At 41.7% G+C, this 20,541-nt stretch overlaps 1 protein-coding gene across 1 annotated transcript; it reads left to right on the top strand.

The window, feature by feature from the left end:
* Positions 1–354: 354 nt before the first annotated feature.
* Positions 355–18,622, top strand: EPC2 (enhancer of polycomb homolog 2). Its single transcript, XM_053470952.1, has 14 exons — positions 355–782; positions 10,053–10,212; positions 10,889–11,034; positions 11,544–11,750; positions 12,013–12,161; positions 12,252–12,384; positions 12,732–12,926; positions 13,087–13,176; positions 13,377–13,522; positions 13,616–13,950; positions 14,731–14,867; positions 15,042–15,201; positions 15,727–16,060; positions 17,345–18,622. The coding sequence occupies exons 1-14, from the start codon at positions 630–632 to the stop codon at positions 17,415–17,417; spliced, it is 2,418 nt and encodes an 805-aa protein (XP_053326927.1). The 5' UTR covers positions 355–629; the 3' UTR covers positions 17,418–18,622.
* The last annotated feature ends 1,919 nt before the right edge of the window (positions 18,623–20,541 follow it).

The raw sequence follows: 20,541 nt of genomic DNA on the forward strand, positions 1-20,541 counted from the left end.
TGGGTTTTGGTGATTTTAGGTGTGTCCCAAATTGTTTTTAAATAAATGTATAAAATAATCCACTATAATGGATTCTAAAAATACAACTTTACAAAAAATAAACATGTACTAAAATTAGCAGAATATTATTGGTGTAATGGAATTTTGCTGGCTTTCTTCTGCCAGTAAAGGTTGAGATATCTATAAATATTAATTGCCCCCTGGGAATTGCCCCTCTCCTCCTCCCTACACCTTCAGGGGCAGCTCTCGCTTCTCCTATGTGGCTGTACTGCGTGCGCGCCCTCGAGTCTCCGCGCGCTCCCTCTTTCCCCCCCTCCTATTGCGCGCGCACCCCCTCTGTGCCGCCGCTCGCGGGGGCTGCTGGGATCGCTCGCCGCCTTGGTAATGTCCGCCATGTTTGCCATGGCGCAGGGAGCGGATCGAGCCAACAAAACCCGGATCTAAGCGCGACGAGACACCGCCCGAGCCGCTGCATTCCGCCCCTCACCGTAGCCCGGGGTCCCCCATGAGTTCGAAGGGGACACAGACGAGCGGCTTGGGGCAGTCTTTGTGACTGAAAATTTAAAGCGTGGGGTGTTTTTTTTGTTGTTATTCCTCCCCCGTCTGTCGGGTGTTTTTTTGTGGTAACAATGAGTAAACTCTCCTTCCGAGCGCGGGCGCTAGACGCCGCCAAACCGCTCCCCATTTACCGCGGCAAAGACATGCCCGATCTCAACGACTGCGTCTCCATCAACCGGGCCGTGCCGCAGATGCCGACGGGGATGGAGAAGGAGGAGGAATCGGTATGTAATCTTTTGTTATCCCGCTCTCTGTTTTTCTCTCTCTCCTCGGCCTCCCCCCTCCGCCTCCCTCCATTGTAAATAAGAGATTGGTATTCAGGAAGCCTCTTACGCCTAATGGGATGCGTAGGGGTCGCTGTTCTGCTTCTTCGCTACGTCAGTGTGGGTTGGCGTAGAGCTGTGGCAGGCGTAGTTGGCGGGAGCCGCCATATTGTTGCGTTCAGCCCTTACGTCAAAATGTGTTTGGGAACTTAGCGTAGGCGTAAGCTGCGCTGTGAATAGCAATCCTTCGTATCGCTGGAACTGCAGCCGGCTTGTGTTTTTGTTGTTGCTCTGTATCAGCGCTTGGCAGGCAGCGCTATACCGGGGGCCTCCTCGGTCTTATGAGGCTATGGGTGGTCATTCTGCCCGCAGTCTTTATACTGATGAATTATACGCGAAACATCTGATTTTTTTATTTTCAAAAGTAGACTTAAGTTTCTCCGAATAGCACGTGTGCTCTCTGTTAAGGAAGTTACTCCGTCTTATTGTTGTTGCCTCTTCAATTATGAAATTCCAAGATGTTCTGCAGCATCTGAACCATTTCGTTATTGACAAGTGACCTTCTAGAGATCGAACAGCATAGAAGCTTAATTTGTTATTTAAAATTGTGCAACATAACTTAACTCTTTCAATGGTGGGCATGTCTTTACAGCATCTTAAGTCATATATTACATGCCTGTTACACAACGTGGGAGCCGAGATCTATTACTAGGAGATGTGCGGTCCTGGTGCTGTCACTCTCCAGTGCATGGCCCAAAACAGTGTTACTTAGTGTTACTCTCATGGATACATTGTTGTAACATTGTTACTATGTATCTTTACATTTGTTCAGCACAACCTAGTTCAGTTCCATGTACCCAATTAATAATAGCATTCTTAATTATTATTTATTATTGCGATCAGCAATGTCTTGGTATGTTCTCTTGCGTTTGCGTTCTGTGGATATTGTAGTGTGCAGTGTTTAATGGGTTGCAGTTACTAGACGTTGTGTGTTGTAGAATAAACAGGAATCAGAGGTTACATGAATATTCTGTGTATAAATCACGCGTGTCGTGTCCGCGGTGTCTGTAGCTTACAATGTATGTGCTCTGCAATAAGGAAGACACGGGCTCCTGTCCGTTTGTGTGCGTAGTTGTGGTTGTAAGTGTAGCCAGATGGATTTCCTGAATGAAAGCAAGCCACGCCTCTGCCAGTTTCCTATTGGCTGCGCTTGATTCTTTCAGTGACAGGCCGCGGGCAGCACCGATCGGTCACTCCTACCCAGTGTTACTGTTTGCGCTGGTTGGTTGGCGGTAGCCGTCACCTCATTTCCCCGGGCACACGCACTTAGCAGTCGGCTGGGCTAGGTGCTGTGGCCCTCGCTAGTATCTTAAGACACGCAGATGCCCCATTAAATCACGTTTTCTTTACCCGTTTCCTCAGTGTGTTGCTGTCAGTTTTCATTTACGTTAAAGCCCCTCGCTGTTCCGGAAGGTGTTTCACTTTGTAGATGAGCAGCAAAAGTGTAAATCGGATTCGTTGGTTTGCTGTTTAGTAAATGTGGTTGTTTTCTAGGGTTCTATTAACTAAAAGGAGAGCTGGTGGGAGATTTGTGATCTTAACCCTCTCACTTCACTATTCATTATGTAACGCCTACTGGAGCAAGTTATGCAGCCTGAGCTGGCCCTGTATAATGCATAGTTAAATGGGACAGGAGACTGAAGAAAAATCACTATTTTGACTATACTGGATTAGCCAAACTCTTCCTGCAGCAGAAGCTCCCCGGGGTCATCTCCTCAAACACAAGTGTCTTTAATGTCACCCGTGTCTACGGGAGGGCCTCCTGCAATGCTTAAACAGAACTTCTCTATATGCTCAAGCATGGGAAATGTGTCAGCCACACCTATGAATAATTCACACTCCACTCTGTCTAATGAGTTCACTCAAGTAGTGACTTTATTCTTGTAGAATTAGAAAGATGTGTTGTGCAAAAAAAAACTTATCATTTGATGAATATGTTGCATTTCTTTCCAGCTAATAAGTGTTTTAACATTGTGGCCAATTCTCTTGTGACTTTGTATAAGTCCTGCTCTTTTACCCCACTGAAAGGTAGCTTTGAGCACTGAGTGTGTCTGCGGTGTATGGGGGGGGTATAGCTGATTGAATTCAAATCAATTGATTGTATTGTCAGGCGGTGTAATCAGTGCATTTGTTTAGGAAAATGTAATTAATAGTATACTCTGAGTACTTTAATATGTGTTCTTCCCAAACTGTACATAGATTCCTGTCCCTTAAGTCAGGCCTCAACAAACCCTGGGTGCCATGTCCTCTAGAAATAGCTTCCTGGCAGTTTTAGGTGACAAGGGGGTAAAAACTGTCCAGGGCTCCCATTGTGAATCTGGCACCCTACGCTTTCCTGCGGGGGCCGTGAGGCCCCTGCTCCCCATGCCATATTCACGATGGCAGAATATAGTCAGCAGCGTGGAGTGGTGTATGTGAGTGTGTATACTGTACTGTTTGTGTCTATATGTGTGAATGTAGAGTGTTAGTGTTAGCCAGTGTGTGTGTGCATATGAGTGTGGTATTGTGTATGTTACAGGATGACATTGGAATCAGTGGGAAGACTATACACGGATCTAAACAAACCCCTACATGCCGCATTCAGCAGAACCCGCAACTGGATTAGAGTTGAGTGTTACGTGCAGGGTAATGCATTCGTCTGAATGCATCTCCTGATGGTCATTTAGCGAGGCGATGGGGGAAGGGGACAAATGCATTTGAGGAGGATTTTACAGAATCCCCCCATGTATTTGCTTAACCGACCACACACCTTTCATATGCGTTACAATGCATGTGACGGCCTGAGTGTCCCTTTTTTAAAGTAATTTTTGTTAGATCCTAGTGTGGATTTTGTTCGTACCATTTGTAAATTGAATGCGTTCTTCTGTTATCGGTTGAGGTGTTGACATCGCAGCGATCGTATGGCCAGTAAGAGTTTCCAGGTCACAGACCTCTGTGTTTAGGAGGGTCAACCAGATGTAACAAATCTTCTGCTTCTTTATACATAATAGTGTGTGTGTTTGTGTATATATGTTTGTGTGCAAATAATCGTACAATAAAACATTGCTGCTTTGTGACTGTTATTTTACGTAACATCCCGTAGTTTAATACACTCTTGTTCACCAAAGTGTAAAATAATTTAACTCATTAAGTCACCCGAATTCCAGAATCCTCCCTTCGTTAACACTTAATTTTGGTAGAAATAGCTCATTTTGATCTGTTGAAGCCATTGTTGTTGTAATGTGTACTTAATGATTTCATCGACAACCCCTCCGGCCCCGAGTAATTGGATCGCTGATCATCGCCTACCTTCATGTACCTACAAACCCACCCGACACAAATAATGTAATACTGGCGAGCGTTAGTGAATCAGTGTAAAGCTTCCAATCGAGTGCACGCTCCAAATACGTCAGTCGGATGCTACCCAGAGATCACAACAGGTTAACAGCCCGGGATATAATGACACCGGCCACGTGATAATGTCTGGGAACACAAAACACACTTAGTCTCGAGTTTGTGGCAGAACAATCCTATCCTCCTTGGTTTGCTTTACATTACCTCGCCGTGTATGTATCCCCACCCGGGAATCTGAAATTAATGAAACAAAAGCTATAGATTTGCCCAATCCTTGCACAAAATATCAGAAAATAAAACCTGACAGCCAGGCTTTGGTAATGCATGGGTTAATTAACGCATCTTCTATTCTGCAGATAGTTTTTTATTAAAGTAAAGGTGGTTTTTGCTTCATTGTAAGAGGGCAACGAGCCAGCGGGACCTTTTCCTCGCCGCAGCGTTCGGCTTATTATACATGTGCTTACCGTTCACTCGTGGTCCTTACTGTCGTAGTTTACAATCTTTGGCGGGGGGGGTCCTTGCTGGGCTGATTTAGGGAACATAAAGTAAAGATTTGCCGAAGCGCTGCGTAAGGTGCTTCTTAGTGATGGAGGAGGAGGAGGCGGCAAGACTTCCAGGTCTCCATAATACAGGCGACAGAAAACAGAAATCCTCTAACGTTACCATTATATGACCTTTCATAAAAACACTGGGGTGTCCCTTTAAGGGGGGGGTAATACAAAAACCATGCGTATGAAAGTACTTTGTAAGTACATCCGTATGCATTGATCTTGAGCTGCCGTCCTCCATAGTCTAATGATTCTTTAAATCTATGGGAGCGCTTTCTGCGCATGCATGTGAACCGAACCCAAGCCAGCCCTGGAGATGACTTGGAGCGTCCTGGATGAGTTCGGCCGAACACCACCTGCGGAGATAATAGTGAGGCTGGGGGGCAAATGCAGAGAGTGGATTCTGTGAAATTTGTGCGAATGACATACCATCCCTTTGCTGGTAGCACACTTATTCCTCCCCTACTCCTTCACCGGTTGAAACTATTCCTCCTTTCTAATCGCGTGTCAGAAATCCGGCTATATGTGTTCTCTGTTGTGTTCTGCTGCCGGTGCGGGATCCCCCACCGGGTCCATCGGCTCAAGTAGCAAATGACTTGTGATCTACCACAGCGTGCAGACGGCGCGCTCACTGACTGCATTATTAATAGCGGAGAATCATATGAATGAGGCAGGAGATGCTTACTAGGATATGTAGAAGGCGGTTTGGTGAACGGGGTAGAGAGCGGTGTAAATATTTTGTATTTAAAGTCTATTGCGCCTTTATCATTGTACATATTACTCTGACATGTATGTATTCTCTATCCATGTACACCACCTTAAGAAAACCAGTACCAAACGTACACAATATATATATCCCATACCTATCCCAACAATCACTCGTGGACATGTGCGAAGCTTTATTGTATGTCATGATATTTCATCGGGGATTAGTATGTATAATGTTATTGTGAGCAAGTCTGTCACGACAATAGGTCCCTCGTACAAAACAAAGCCTCCACCGTCTGAGGTCCAAGGGATAAATAGTCGGTGGTTTCGAAGGCAAACAGTGACATTGTGCCATATAAATCCGACTTCGGCCCCCGCCATCAGATCAAAGTTGTCGGCACACAAGTGTCCAAACCCGCAACCAGCCGCTTCTTAAAAGGCATTCCCTGAACACTTCCAGGAAGCAGTTCGAATAAACATTATTTTGTCCCGATGAAGACCCGATGTTTGTTGGGTTGGAACGTTTGCTTTTGTGATGGATTTTTTTTGTGTTTTTTGCTTTTTTATACGTTTTCTTTATTTCTATGGCTGTAATCCTCGTGGATCTGGGCGCCTCATGTTTTAAATCCACGCGTGTTTGTCTGCGCTTTATTTTTCACGCATCTGAAGCTTCTGTTTTGTACGTTGATGTTCATTAATTTGGAAAAGGTTATGCGGTTTATAACGAGCCGCTGTCACCGCTACACCGACCAGGTGGGGACGTTTAGGGACAGTAATGAGTCCTTCCAGGAGTTGCCAGATTCTGTTAAAGGGTCCGCAGGCCCCCGTCGCCTCGGCTCGAGTCCCGTATTCGGTCTCTCTGATGGCAAATGATTAAGCTTGAAACGCATCTCAGGGGTTCTCTCTACCCGCTCAGCGTGTATTTGCTGTGTAGATTGATCAATAATTTCTGCAGAAGCTACTTTTCTCTGTGTTGATCTTCTTACCGAATGGTTTTTCTGTTTTATGTTCAGCTGGGGCTGTTCTGAGATCGCGATCTGGATGTTACATTTATTCACCAAACCTGGAATATAGAAGACATCCGAAGGGGACGTGCGTTTCCACAAAATGTTATCAAAGATGCGGATGCCAGCTTGCTTTAGCTTTAGTTGTCGGGACGGTTTTATGCTTGGAATATATATGCCTGTGTTTATTACTCCGGTTTTGTCTTCCTTTAATAAACTGAAGATGCTGATTTATTCTTTTTTGGGTTTTGGCTGCCTTAGGGATGGAAAATCCTAAATAAAATCTATCCAGGGTCTTACTTTTATACAAACTATTCCACATGTGTGAGACTATGCAGTATTTGCTGCCTTTTTAATGAACAAAGCAGCAGGTTTGTGTCTTCTCTGCCACAATATGCCTGCGACAGGTTTCAGCGAGTCGTTTTTATGGAGTTCTTTATTGCTTTTACTGTTTGCTTTTCTTGTTTAGTTTTACTTGTAGCGCAGAACTGGCCAAATCAAGTATTCAAAAACTAAACCCGCTAAAGTCATTTAAAAACACGTTATTTCCCGCTGTGTATCTTACTGCCGCGTCGTGTTTTTAAACTGGTTCCTGGCCTTGTGATTGCTTTACGGGGGGATCTGCGCACCTAGAGACCCGAGCAAAGTCTGCTAAAACAATGCCGGTATATTCTCGGAAGCGGCCTGAAACTTGATGTGTGGTAATAACTTCCTTAAATAATCTTCTTTCAGACATCATGGGCATTAAAAGCCACAGCCATACCTTTGGCGAATCTCAGAGCCGGAAAGTGTGTGTGAAAACTATCATTCAAAAGTTTGGGGTCAATCGCTGTTTTCATGGAAAACGAGGACATTTCTCGCTGTAACATTTGCAAAAGGGTTTTCCTAACCATCAGCCTTTTAAACTTAAACTTGCAACAAAATGCCATTGGAACACAGGAGTGATGAGAGTGATAAAGGGCCATTGGAACACAGGAGTGATGGGAGTGATAAAGGGCCTCTGTACGCCTATGAAGATATTCCATTAAAAATCAGCCGTTTCCAGCTAAAATAATCACTTACAACATTAACCCCGTCTAGGCAGGATTTCTGATCAATTATGTTATTTTACTGGACAAAGCTTTCTTTTAAAATCAGAGATTTCTAAGTGACCCCAAACTTTTGAACGTTAGTGTGTTCTCACAGACATGGAATACTCTATTGATATGAGCGGCTCAGTAAAGGTATAGTTCAAGAGATAATGTACATAGATATAGAGTCTTGGATCAAACACTGCAAATAAATTGCCGCCAGTCACAAACTGTGTAATATTTTTAAATGCCAAACTAGAAAACTTAACAAAATCCTCCTAATATTACTTATTCTATCACAATACGGGAAAGTGACATCACTACTTTTGGATTAGATTTATGTGACTTAGTGTTATATGTCGGAGCGTTTGCCAATAATACATTTAATTATCTTGGCCGTTGCTAGTGATTGGGGATAGAGGCATGCGCTCGTTGCCTTGGTAACGGTAGTAATCGTGCTTATTGGAGCGTTACTGAGAAATGGATTCCTATAAACCTGCTGTACGTGCAAGGTTTTTGTCATGTGATCATTTTCTTTTGGCCGTTAGTCGCATGCTTTTTGTGCAGAATTTCCATCTTAGGCCCTCGATGAGACGGCTGGGGGGTCTGCATCCTGGCCGCTCCTATTAAAGTTAATGCGGATTAATAAATCCCAAAACACAATAGCAACAAGGGCGGCAAAAGTGAAATAATGGGGTATTGGCAATCTATAATAGATGCTTAAATAAGATGTGTGTTGGGGATAATTGAGTTTGGCAGTTTTTGATGCGTAGCGACTTCAGAAATAAGATGACGGAGAGGTGACCCTTCCGTGTGTCTTACAACTCGCTAATGTCTATTGGCCTGGAGGGGTTAAAAACGACCAGTAGTTTTATGTTGACTTCCATTTTGTACGAATGCCTATAATAAGCGTGAGAAATAATGTTTATGGCTGGAATGACAGATGGCGATTAATGTGAAGGAAGCCGCTTTCCCTGCGATTCTAGCGGAAAACAGAAAACGTGCTCATTTTAGTTAAAAGGCGTAGGAATGGCGTAAATGTCGCTCTGTTTCTTTGTATCGGCGCCTGTTGGAAAGTTGTAACTTGTGATGGAAATGCTCTCAAGCGTCCCGGAGCTTCTGTTTTGCGCTTTCATGGAACATCAAACTGATATTTGTAACAGGAATCTCCAGCTCTTTCATTCCAATGAAAGCTGCGCGGCCACTTAAACTTTTCATTATGGGAGCCCCCCTCTTCTAAATGCATTGGGGGTCTGTATCCCCCCATTCCCCGCTATTTTCTGAGGAAGAGATGTATTTTCGGCCAAACTCCCTGCCCTATGTCTGATGCTCTAAGTTGGCGAAAGCTGCAAACGGGCGTCCAGACCCCTGTGCACTTTCCTTCCGCTGATTTGCTGCTAGAAGAAGCCAATCAGTGGCAAGAATCATCGGAGCACAGAATACTTTAAAATGCATTGTTAGCGTTGCTGTCAGGGCCGGTAAATTGCCCCTTTTGTTTTTTGGAGGAACCTGTTTTGAGGTGTGAAGCTGGTTCTGTAAGGATGATGCGAATCACGCTGCGATACAAACAAATTGATTACAGGCATTGTTCTTAACGATGTACCCGTAGGAAGCCGTTCTAATCGCGCGGCCGTCCCGGGTATACGGCAGGGCTGGTGTTAGTAGCGGAGAAGCTTTTTCTCGGCACGGTGAACGAAGCTTCTGTTTTCTGTCTGCGGTTTTTGTGGATGTTTTGGATCTTTTTTTCCTCTAATACAGCTCAATATTGCTTTTGTCACGCTATGCCTTGCTTGTATTCGGTGTGCATGTATGTGGAATCGGCCCCGTTGGCCCCTCTCCATGTATACGGGTGATTTTGATGCAACCCTCAACCCTCCTGAGTGGATTGCTGTGATTTTTGTGTGCGAGTCTCACGTCGCCTTGGAAACCTGGTTGTAACGTTTTGTCAGATTTGTTCAGTTATCAACATAATTGCAAATAATCTCTTTTTTTGTATTTCTTCTTAGCAGTCACGTTCTCCCCAGTTTAACCTCCTGTGTATAAAATGATCTTTCTCTGATGTACTTGATGTAAATGGCAAGTTTTTTTTTGGGGGGGGGGCGCAGATTGTTTGGGGTTTTTTCCCCCACACAAGGCTGCATTTGAATTGGCCAAACCACGCTTCTGGTTCGTTTATTCGTCAGGGTTCTAGAAGGAAACATTACATGTCTGGGGAAAAAAAAATTTGGTTCCATATCTTGATTTTTTTTTTTTATGTCGTGATTATGAACCTGAAAGTTTCTGATGATATCAGTATTGAAAGGTTTGTACCTGCGCACATTACAAGTCCTAAAGAAGTCTCTGCTGCTTTTATCTCAGGGCCTTCTATTTTTTAAATGTTCTTCTTGCGTTAATCGTGCCCGTTTTGTAAAGCGACAGGGAAGAGTCTGATATCTGATGTGTTTTGTTTCTGGTTGTTTTAAAGCCTCTCCGATTCTCTGGACTGAGTTTGTCGTTCTCTTTTCGCAGGAACACCATTTACAACGAGCTATCTCAGCACAGCAAGTTTTCCGAGAAAAGAAAGAAAGCATGGTTATTCCGGTTCCTGAAGCCGAGAGCAATGTACTCTACTACAGTCGTCTGTATAAAGGGGAATACAAACAGCCTAAGCAGTTCATTCACATTCAACGTAAGTTCATCTTCATTGAAAGCCGTGGTGTCTTCAGAATTGTCAGCGTTCCAGTAACAAACAGCGATGCGTCTGTTAGTAGTAGCGAAGTGAGCCACCTGCCCTCTCATACGTGAAGCCAAGGGTAGAGCCGACTACCGATCCCATTAATGGATCAAGTTGCCCTTTTGTCCTGAAATTTACATAATTGCCGGTTTGCCTGAAATGTTAAAATACCATCATGTTGCACTGTGCATTACATAAAGGGAGGAAAGACTTTCCTCGAGGGGGAGACATTCTTGTGATGGGGCAGATATAGAAGAAGCTTCATTGTACATCATAATAAAAGGTAAAAATAGATGTTGGGCCTGAATCAGCTGGATCTGGTTAAGGGTTCAAGTGATGGGCCCGTCAACAGTTTTGCCGTAAAAAAATGCAATATTGACACAGTTTATATTGAGGGGGGGAGGTATTTCTGGTTTGCGGCTCATCAGGTGTTTAAAGCTGTCTACATTAAAACATACACATTAATCAGTGGGGCATTATTTTGTGTGTTTTATGTAAGGACCACTTTCAGTTACATGTTTCTGCTGAAATTTGACATATTTAATCCAGCCTTACAAACGCCTATTCATCAGCTCTGTATCAAAGTTGTTTAGTGATACATTTATGAATGGAAATGCTCTGCGTTTTTTAGCTTTTAATCTGGACAATGAGCAGCCAGATTACGATATGGACTCTGAAGACGAGACATTGCTTAATCGGCTAAACAGAAAAATGGAAATTAAGCCACTGCAGTTTGAAATTATGATTGACAGGCTGGAGAAAGCAAGCTCTAATCAGGTAATGTACTGCTACGGCGGCCGTTGGGATTTGGTTTCATTTCTAGTGCTTTAGTAGGAGAGGCTCCAGCGAGTACACATCGGTTTATTATTCCCGAAACTAGTCTGTTCTAATATGGCACGAGCAAGACCCCTTTCTTCTGTATCTGCATTATGGATTCTGTGTGTTCAGATCGTTAATCTCGTGTATTGTCAATTTTAATGTTGTAACTTTTATGTTGCTGTTGGAATAATGCTACAGAACCTGCTGGTGCTCTATTTTTATACAATGTAATGATATTCCGGTCTGCCCACTTTGAATCACTGTTTAAATTATTTAAGGCTGTTGGCGTTGCACACGTTTTAAGTTAACTTGTATTGCTTTATTTACATTCTACGTCCTCACAAATAAAGAGACTGACTTTCTTGCTGGGGTTAACTGTGGCATGAGTGTGTGTGATATATTATATGCTCATGTACATAGTGTGATTGATTGGCATCTTCACTTAACACCTTGAATTTGTTTTGCAGCTTGTGACACTCCAGGAAGCAAAGCTGCTGCTAAATGAAGATGATTACCTTATCAAATCTGTATATGACTACTGGGTGAGGAAACGGAAAAACTGCAGGGGGCCATCCCTTATTCCTCAAATCAAGCAGGAGAAGAGAGATGGCTCTACGAACAGTGACCCGTACGTTGCCTTCAGAAGGAGAACCGAGAAAATGCAGACGCGAAAGGTAACGTCTGCAAAATTTTCTTTTCTTAACATAACTGTCAAAAATAAAAATAAAAAAATCAGGTGATGCCTTATCCAAAAGTTTATTTAATGTTTTTAAATACATTCTGTTTTGTAACCGTACAGCGAGCTGAATACTTATCACACAGACAGATAAGAAAACGGTTAAACCCCTTGTCTTTTGTCACTTGTCGTCGCTGTTTTTGAGCTACAAAACTTGTTTGGTACAGCTGGTTGATTATGTTACATTCTGGTTTCTGCAGAATCGTAAGAATGATGAAGCGTCTTATGAGAAGATGTTAAAACTGAGAAGGGAGTTCAGCCGAGCCATAACCATCCTGGAGATGATCAAAAGGAGAGAAAAGACAAAACGGGAGCTATTACACCTAACTTTGGAAGTGGTGGAGAAGAGGTAAATTGGGCTGGTACATAGCATTTCATACACTTTTTATGTATATTTGCTCTTCCACTATAACTAGTAGTGTTTCTCTTTGTATCCAAGGTATAGTCTGGGTGACTTTGGAGGAGAAATCTTGAATGAAATTAAGATTCCCAAAGTTGAAAAGGACATTCATGCCATTCCTGCCTCCCTTCATAATGGAAACCATCATAAAGTTCTGGAATGTAAAGCTAAGGTACAGTTCTTTAAGGTTCAAAGTGTTATTTTTTATTATATATATATATCCTGTTGTACATTTAACCAGTTATGTAGAGTGTAACAGGAAAGAGATACTTTTCCTCCAGTATTCTCAATTATTAAGTTATACAATTCACAATGTGTTCAAATGTATAACTCTGTTATGGCTCAGAAAAATCAAACTGAGGCCGTTTGGTACTTTGATGACATCCAGTGGTTGTCATGAAAATAACATAGAGTGGTCTAATTAATCATCCAGGGAATCCTGTATATCAAGGAGTTTATCACAAAGCAATGCATAACAAAATATACCATATAATTATCATATTATCTGTACCCTTTTAGAATTTACATCATTCCTCTGTAAAAGAAGATGTCTTAGAAATTGTCCGTCTCAAAAAGAAGCATCCAAAGAAGCCAAAAGCAGAAACCCTCAATACCCCTCAGTCCCAAGCCACCTCGGAGCCATTGCCAGTAATTAACAAGAGCGATATCAAACAATACGACTTCCAAAGCTCTGATGACGAGGAATTTCCACAGGTAGGTAGTAGATGAGCGCTATGGCGTGTTACTTGTGGCATAGTCCAAGAAATCTTCACAATTTAAAACACATGTCTGTCAAATCTTGAGAACACACATATGTTGACCTAGTAAGCTGTTACTCCTGGACCAATATTTACCATTGATTTTTGTTTCTAAGGTACCTTCGCCAGTCTCAGAGGTGGAAGAAGACAGTGACCCTGATGGACCTTATGCTTTTAGAAGGAAAAGTGGATGCCAGTATTTTGCCGTGAGTAGAACAAACTTTTTTAGATTAGCATTCGCCTAGTTCTAAATTTGAGGGCCATGTTCTAATTCTAAGCTTCGCTTTGCAGTCTGATAATAAATATGTAATGTAAACTTACCACAAATCAGTGTTTTGTAGTAGTTTTGCATTGTTTATTGTGGCAACCACAATCATTAAACTTGTTTTTGTTCTTGAATGTGCAGCCTCGTTTGGACCAAGCAAGTGAGCCTTCGGAAAACACAGATTTGTCGACCCTGGCCAGATATCGGTATAGGCATTGTCTCACGGCTCTTACAGTTCCAAGGCGATGCATAGGCTTTGCAAGGAGGCGATTAGGCCGAGGTGGAAGGTAATTTTAACTGTTTTCCTTTTTGTCCTTCTGTACTTTTTCCCCCCCTCTTCTGTCTGAGATGTTCATATTGTGTTCTTTATCATATCACAGGGTAATAATGGACAGACTATCCACGGAGCATGACCACATTCTAAGGCAGATTGACCCAGAAATGTTGTCGAGTCCTCCAAGCTCTTCCCACGATGCGCCGCTCCCTCCCAATCCCCCACGGACCAATGCTTCCGATAGACATTGTGAAAACAGACTTTCTCTCTCTGAGATCCTAAGCAATATTAGATCGTGTAGACTGCAGTGTTTTCAGCCAAGGCAACTCCATTTTCAAGACAGCGATAGCGAAGAACGTACCTCACGGATAGTAGGACAAGCTGTGAACGTTAAAAGGGTTTCTGCAGGTTTATTGAGCACCAGCAAGAATGGCTTAACAGGTAATGTTAAGTTGGCCATTTAAAGGTACTTTTGTCACTTCCATCAGTTTTCCGTTGTATGTTGGTGGGAGAAATCGATAGCAATAAATTTATATATAATCAGTCACCTGAATACATTTTTGCTCTGTTTGTGTGTTTACATTCTAATACGTAAATGTATGAGTGGAACGAGGTGGACTTGTGCCGTATGCACATTCTGTATGCTGGCTTTTCTTAGACGTCCTCTAGAACCTGCAACGGTTTGTCCTTTTCTGTTATCCCTCACATCCCACCCCCTAGGTTTTTCTTAAGATCCTTCTCGACATTAAACCAGAATCATTTTTTAGATGTATGCCCTAGCGCGTGAAGCTAGGCGCTAAAGATCTCTAAGGCAGATGTTTCTTTACAAAAAAAAATCTCAATCTTGCTGTAGATGTTATATTAGTTGTCAAATAAGCTTTATTATCCTTTTTATAACCTTTTAAGTCCTCTGTCGCCTTATTCTCTTACTGCTCATAGTTAGGATGAGATGGAACTCGTACCGCTGAATTATTTTACAGGGTGTTTGTTTGTTTTATTAAAATGTTTTAGCATAATCATGAATGGGATTGGGTTGTCCGTGTGCAGAAGCAGCTAACAAGAGTAAAACCAGTACAGCTTGGGAAATACAAGGCTAAATTTTATAACTAGTGGCAATAGCAATCCACATGCAAATGAAAGACCTGGTTCTGTGAAGCTTTGTTTAGATTTTGTTTCTTCTCATGAACCTAAAGTGTTTAACACTTTATATTACTGTCACAGGGGGCATCACAGAAGAGCAGTTCCAAACACATCAACAGCAGCTAGTTCAAATGCAAAGGCAACAACTGGCTCAGCTTCAGCAAAAGCAGCAGCAGCAGTCGCAGCAGTGCTCTCAGCAGACGCATCCGAAAGTCCAGGTACGAGCAAAGACTGAGCGGAGCGACCGTTTCACCACTCGCACCAGTCACACGATAGTGGTGGGCACAGCAACATACCACAGACTAGTGGGACTATAAACGTATTACGCTTTTTATTAGTTTGCTTTCTAAGTAATTAATGTACCCTTTTTAAAATGTGTTTTACTACTCTAGGGCTTAAGCAGTTCTGACTGCATGTCCAAGACGCTTGACTCGGCAAGTGCTCATTTTGCTGCATCTGCTGTGGTCAACTCGCCAACCCCAGGCCGCAGCGAAGTACCCAAGGAGCAAAATGTTGGTCACAGCAACCTGAATGGTGTCTTACAACCTTCAGGTAAGAGAGCCACAGCAGATGTCCCATGTTTCTTCTACACGTACAATATTAAATTTCCAAGCTATTGGATAACAGCAGTTACAACCACATGGCCCACTTAGTATGGTCCATAAGTAACTGCAGGCTAAAGGCAGAAGAAATATATGTTCCAGAGTAACCCTGCATACAGTCTGAGGAGATTAGATTCATACCTGGGTGCCTCTCCAAACCAAGATCCATATACAAGAAAGTAAAAGAGTGCACGCAGCAGGAGAGTCTATTCACTTCAAGTGGTTATCGACAGAAACTCAAGGTTTCAGCCCCTGTCTGGGTAAAAGACCACCAGGATATGTCTTCCCTTTATGTGCACAACTGCAATAGGATCAAATCTTGGTTATTTTACCAGGTTGCAAAGCTGTGTACGTAAACTTTCTGGAAGAAGAAGCTTACATTAGTTTTTCTCCTTAAATGTAACCTTGTATTAGCTTAAATGTTTTCTTATTAATGTGTTTTTTTTTTTTTGTTTTTTTTTTTCTCTTTCTCCAGGGACTGCTAAAACTCTGTACCCCACAAATATGGCTTTGTCATCCAGCCCAGGGATTTCCACAGTTCAGCTTGTACGGACAGTTGGCCACCCCACCACTAACCACTTAATTCCAACATTGTGCACAAGCAACTCACAGACACTTCCTATAAGTAATTCTTGCCTAACCAATACTGTTCACCTCAACAATGTCAGTGTTGTCTCACCTGTCAATGTGCATATCAATACAAGGACTTCTGCACCATCGCCCTCAGCCTTAAAACTTGCCACAGTTGCTGCCAGCATGGACAGAGTGCCAAAGGTTACTCCAAGCAGTGCCATTAGCAGCATAGCCAGGTGTGTATTATAGTGGGGGGCTGTCTGATGTACAATTGCCTCCGTTTTAGCATTTTTGGGGTCTTCAGCCGACCTCTGTAGGCTGTTACCATGTAATGATTGTCATGTTATTGTGTACGAAGGGAACTTTCTGCTCTGATCTTTGCTGCAGCATGCTATCTTGGGGAGATCCGTTTAAGGTTTGTGGGGGGTGCATTTGAGGGTATTTTTCTTGTGTGCAATTTTAGGGAAAAATTAAGTGGTTTTGTTTCTTATCTTTCTGTATTCATACTAAATGACAGACTAAATATGTTTAGATAAGGAAAGCCCATCATCATCCAACAGTATATTATTTGTATGGTTCATGAAATCACAGGGGATCTATTCAACAAACACATAGCTAAATGGTCATTTTTTTTACAAAAATGTGTCCAAGCCTAATCAATTAAAATGAGGCCGACTAGTTACCTGTCAGCATCAATTACATTTGCATATTCTGTTTACTTTCATATAATGTAGCTTGAACGTACAAGCTCAGCTAGAATTACCATTGTCCCAATCTAATGCAATATGGAGACTTTATCGCCTTATGATTAGTTCTCTAAAATTAAAACATAATATGCTTTAGATTTCAGACACTGTAAAAGCAAAATGTTTTCTGTCCATAAGGGAGCTTATTCACGTGATTACTTTGCCTGTCCGGTAAATGTTCACCAAAGCATACAGAGCACAGAAATCTTAGACTGAAGCGTTTCTTAATAAGCGCTCCTAGTGGTGGGCTGTGGAACTGCAAGCACAACACCTTCCACTCCAATAAATCTTGCGAGCCCTCCCCATGCGTACTGTGCTGAATAAATACATTTTAGTCGTTTTCTCAGCGTCAATGCATACATGTCAGATGCTGTGTATTGTGTTCCATATGCCGATTGACAGATTGAAAGCTCCTTTGCGTTCTTAAAGCCACTTGTGGCTCACCCTTGTTTTAAATGAATAGCTTACCCTTTAGTGTGATTTTAGCTTTGTGTTTAAAAAGTGGCCTAAGATCCAGTTTTCCTACTAATTGGATTGTTATAGTGGAAAGATGAGCATCGGTATCACTTTTCATACTCAACCCCCAATGTGCACATGGGGATATAGATAGATAGATATATCATCTATCTATGTACCCACTTTATTTTATTCTATTGCCACCTCTATTAAACACCTGTTCTCGATAGACATCGTCTTAATGTATTATGTACTAGTGCGGTGAAATATTGATCTTGTGGAATTCAGTACTAATGATTTTTCTTTTTTATCTAACAGAGAGACCCATGAACCAGAAAGGTTGGGTTTAAATGGAATTGCCGACACGACAGTGGCCATGGAAGTGACATAACTTTTAAACACGTGGACTTTGGCCTGATGTTTTTAGGCATTTGTTTCCCCACAAAATGCAGATTGCAACGCTCTGCGGATCAGTGCGCTAATACGGACCTAAATGGACTATCAGTATATCGGAAAATGAAAACGATATACTATGTAAATTTTGTAAAATTGGAGAAAATCACTACCTTGTAAAATAGTTTATTTGTATCATCAATATTATTTCTGTTACTTGAATAGTAGATATTCATCATCATGCTTTTGCACTTGAATTTGCAACTGAATGGATATAAAAAAAATCTTTAAATGGGATCATGAGCATGAAATGGGATCCTGCATCACTTGTTTTAACTATTTATTTTGCCATGTTTACATTTTGTATCTTGTACAAATAAATCCAACTTTGTGTCTCAAAAAACAAAAATTCATAGCTAGGAAATGAAATTCTTGTAATTTTTTTCTAAAAAGAAATGTAAAGTTTTCACTTGGTTCATTTTGTTTCACAATTTGACTATCTGGACCTTTTTGGTATATACTTTAGTGGCATTTCACTGTCCAATATGAAGTTCAAGGCAAAATAGTATTTTCTATTACTGTGCAGGGGTAAGGGATGGATCGATACGTACAAAACTTAATAACAGTAGCTCACTTTTCCATATATTTTGAATGTATATTTCTATTTATAATACCAGTTTCTAAGAGTTAATTACACAAAGTCTATGGAAAACATAATGATGCATCCGCCACAGAATCCCCCCCCCCAACCATTTACATTTTATCAGAAAGAAAATTCATATTTTATCCAGCTTCTAACACCCAAAGTAAAGATCATTTTACCATTTATATATTGCATTCTATACCATTGCAATAACGATTGGATGTTTAAATATCGAGCCATCCCTGGTGAAGGGGGGGTGGGCCGGGAGGGGGCAGTGGCGCGATTTGTCTTATCAATTCAATATTGTTTTCCTGTAGCTACAAGGCAAGTAACGGGTTTGAAATAGTCTGACTGTATTCGTTGGACACCTTCATAGTGTTTAGTAATATATATTTTTTCATTATTTTTTTCTAATTTTTTTTTTTATACTGTTGTAAATTAGGTATGTGTAGTACTGTTTATCCGAATGTTTGTTTATACACTAGTTCAGACAACTTTCCCTGTTACTTGTTCTTGATAAGTGAAACTGCAGGGAAATAAAATACATATCAAAACATTAATGCTTTGTGCAAGTTCTGTTTTTGCACAGTATGCAAAGAATATGGTTAAAAAAAAAACAGCACGGTCTCATCGAGTGCAGCCAATAAATACCCCCCAGAAACCAGCAGATTAAGTGCAAGCTCTTGGTGCACTTTAAGAAGTCTTTTTTTTTCTGTTCTTCCCCCTTAACAGAATGCAAGATGTTCAAGGTATTGGCGTGAAACAGGATTTAACAAAGTACAGGAGGAAGGTTTATTTTAAAGCTGGAGAAACGTCAGAGGATAAGATCTGAAGTATTATCTTTTATTTATATAAAAATATTTTTATTTATATAGCGCCAACCATTCCCGCAGCGGTTCTTACAATACATATATTCAAGTGGTACCTACTTTAGGAGGAGAGAGCTCTGGTTACAATGTAAGGACGTTTTACTTTACTGAGGGCATTAGATTAGTGGAACTGCCTCCCATCAGCAGTGACAGAGGCTAATACAATAAGGGAATTGAAGGACTGATTAAGATGTGAGTCTTACGTTAGGAAAAATGGACAGATGGGCTGATTCTTATCTGCTGTCAAATTCTACATTTCAGATGAAAGGCTAAACTGGACACAAGTGAGGTCCCGGTTGGATTTGCATGACCTGAATAGCTGCAGGTTTCATCCCGTGTGGTGGTGGCGGCAGCAGTTAAATTCCTTGGAGCTTTGCAAAAATCAATTTCCATGAATTAACATGTATTGGAAGACTCCATAAGTGACCAGAGGGTAGCGTAGTTAATGGCTCATTGTGGAGATGTTTGTGCTAGAGGCTGAGCAAACATCCACCTACAGACCAAGGCAGGGGTTGAAGGTGCCCCTAAGGTAACACTTTTGCCTTGTGTTAAATACATTATTTCAGAGAATAAAGTTAACCGTTCTTTGCTTATTCCAAGTTAATGTTTTTTTTATTTGACACCTTTTTCAATAAATTGTTTTCTTTGTGAAGTCAGGCCTGCGGTTAATAAATGGCATGTTTTAATGCTGAATAAATGTGGTCAACACTAAAAGTCTGCAGTGCAAGCTTCAATACAGCTAAATGGTAGGTGTCATTGGGCCAGACATTTAGCATGCAGCACCCGATCTGCTGCTGGAGGGGCAAAACGTGTGTGATGCTGTCAGCCAGTGACCCCCCCCCCCCCAGGTATTTGCCCGTTGTAGCAGATGACCAGGCCAGGCCAGGTCTTACCTCTTAATGAAAACCTCTTTCAATATCACCGTATATCTTAAAAGATCACATTTCACATCAATCTGGCACCAATAAAGTTAAGGCATTATTCATGGATTTATATGACGAGTAGCTAGCATCTAGCTCAGTAACTTCTCTGGAGCCATCGTTTACCTTTCACTGGAAAACAGCAGCGTGTGCTGAGATTATTAACTGGTTTCAACCTCTTACTCAACCAGTGAGTCAGACCAGCACTGAAATAAACTAATCCACTTATGGTTCGTACTGCATGCGTGACATAGAAAATCATATCTGAAACACTATAATCCATTAAACATAGGTAAAAAAAACCCTAATAAATAATAATGTACTATCATTGCTGGTTGTGCTGCATTGCTGCTCTCTGCAGAAACCAGTTGGTGTCCCAACGGATATTCTTATGCAGCATAAAAACAATGAGAAATTCAAAGCCCAAATTATTCACACACCCAGAATTGTTTCTGTAAAACCACATTGTGATGTATTACCTTGTGATTTGCCTGTTGTACAGCACTGGGGAGTAACATAGAGGTACATAAATTAATAATAATAATAAAACTTCCCAGGCACATATATTGCCCCCCCCCCCCCCACCTCCTCTAGTACACAGGAACATTTTATATCGGGTAATGTGGCCACAAGTCAGGCTGGTGCCAGTGAAGCACAAGAATGATTGTTAACTGCAACATTTCATCCCCC

This window comes from Spea bombifrons, chromosome 7 (assembly GCF_027358695.1).
Source record: "Spea bombifrons isolate aSpeBom1 chromosome 7, aSpeBom1.2.pri, whole genome shotgun sequence".
NCBI classification, from domain to species: Eukaryota; Metazoa; Chordata; class Amphibia; order Anura; family Pelobatidae; genus Spea; species Spea bombifrons.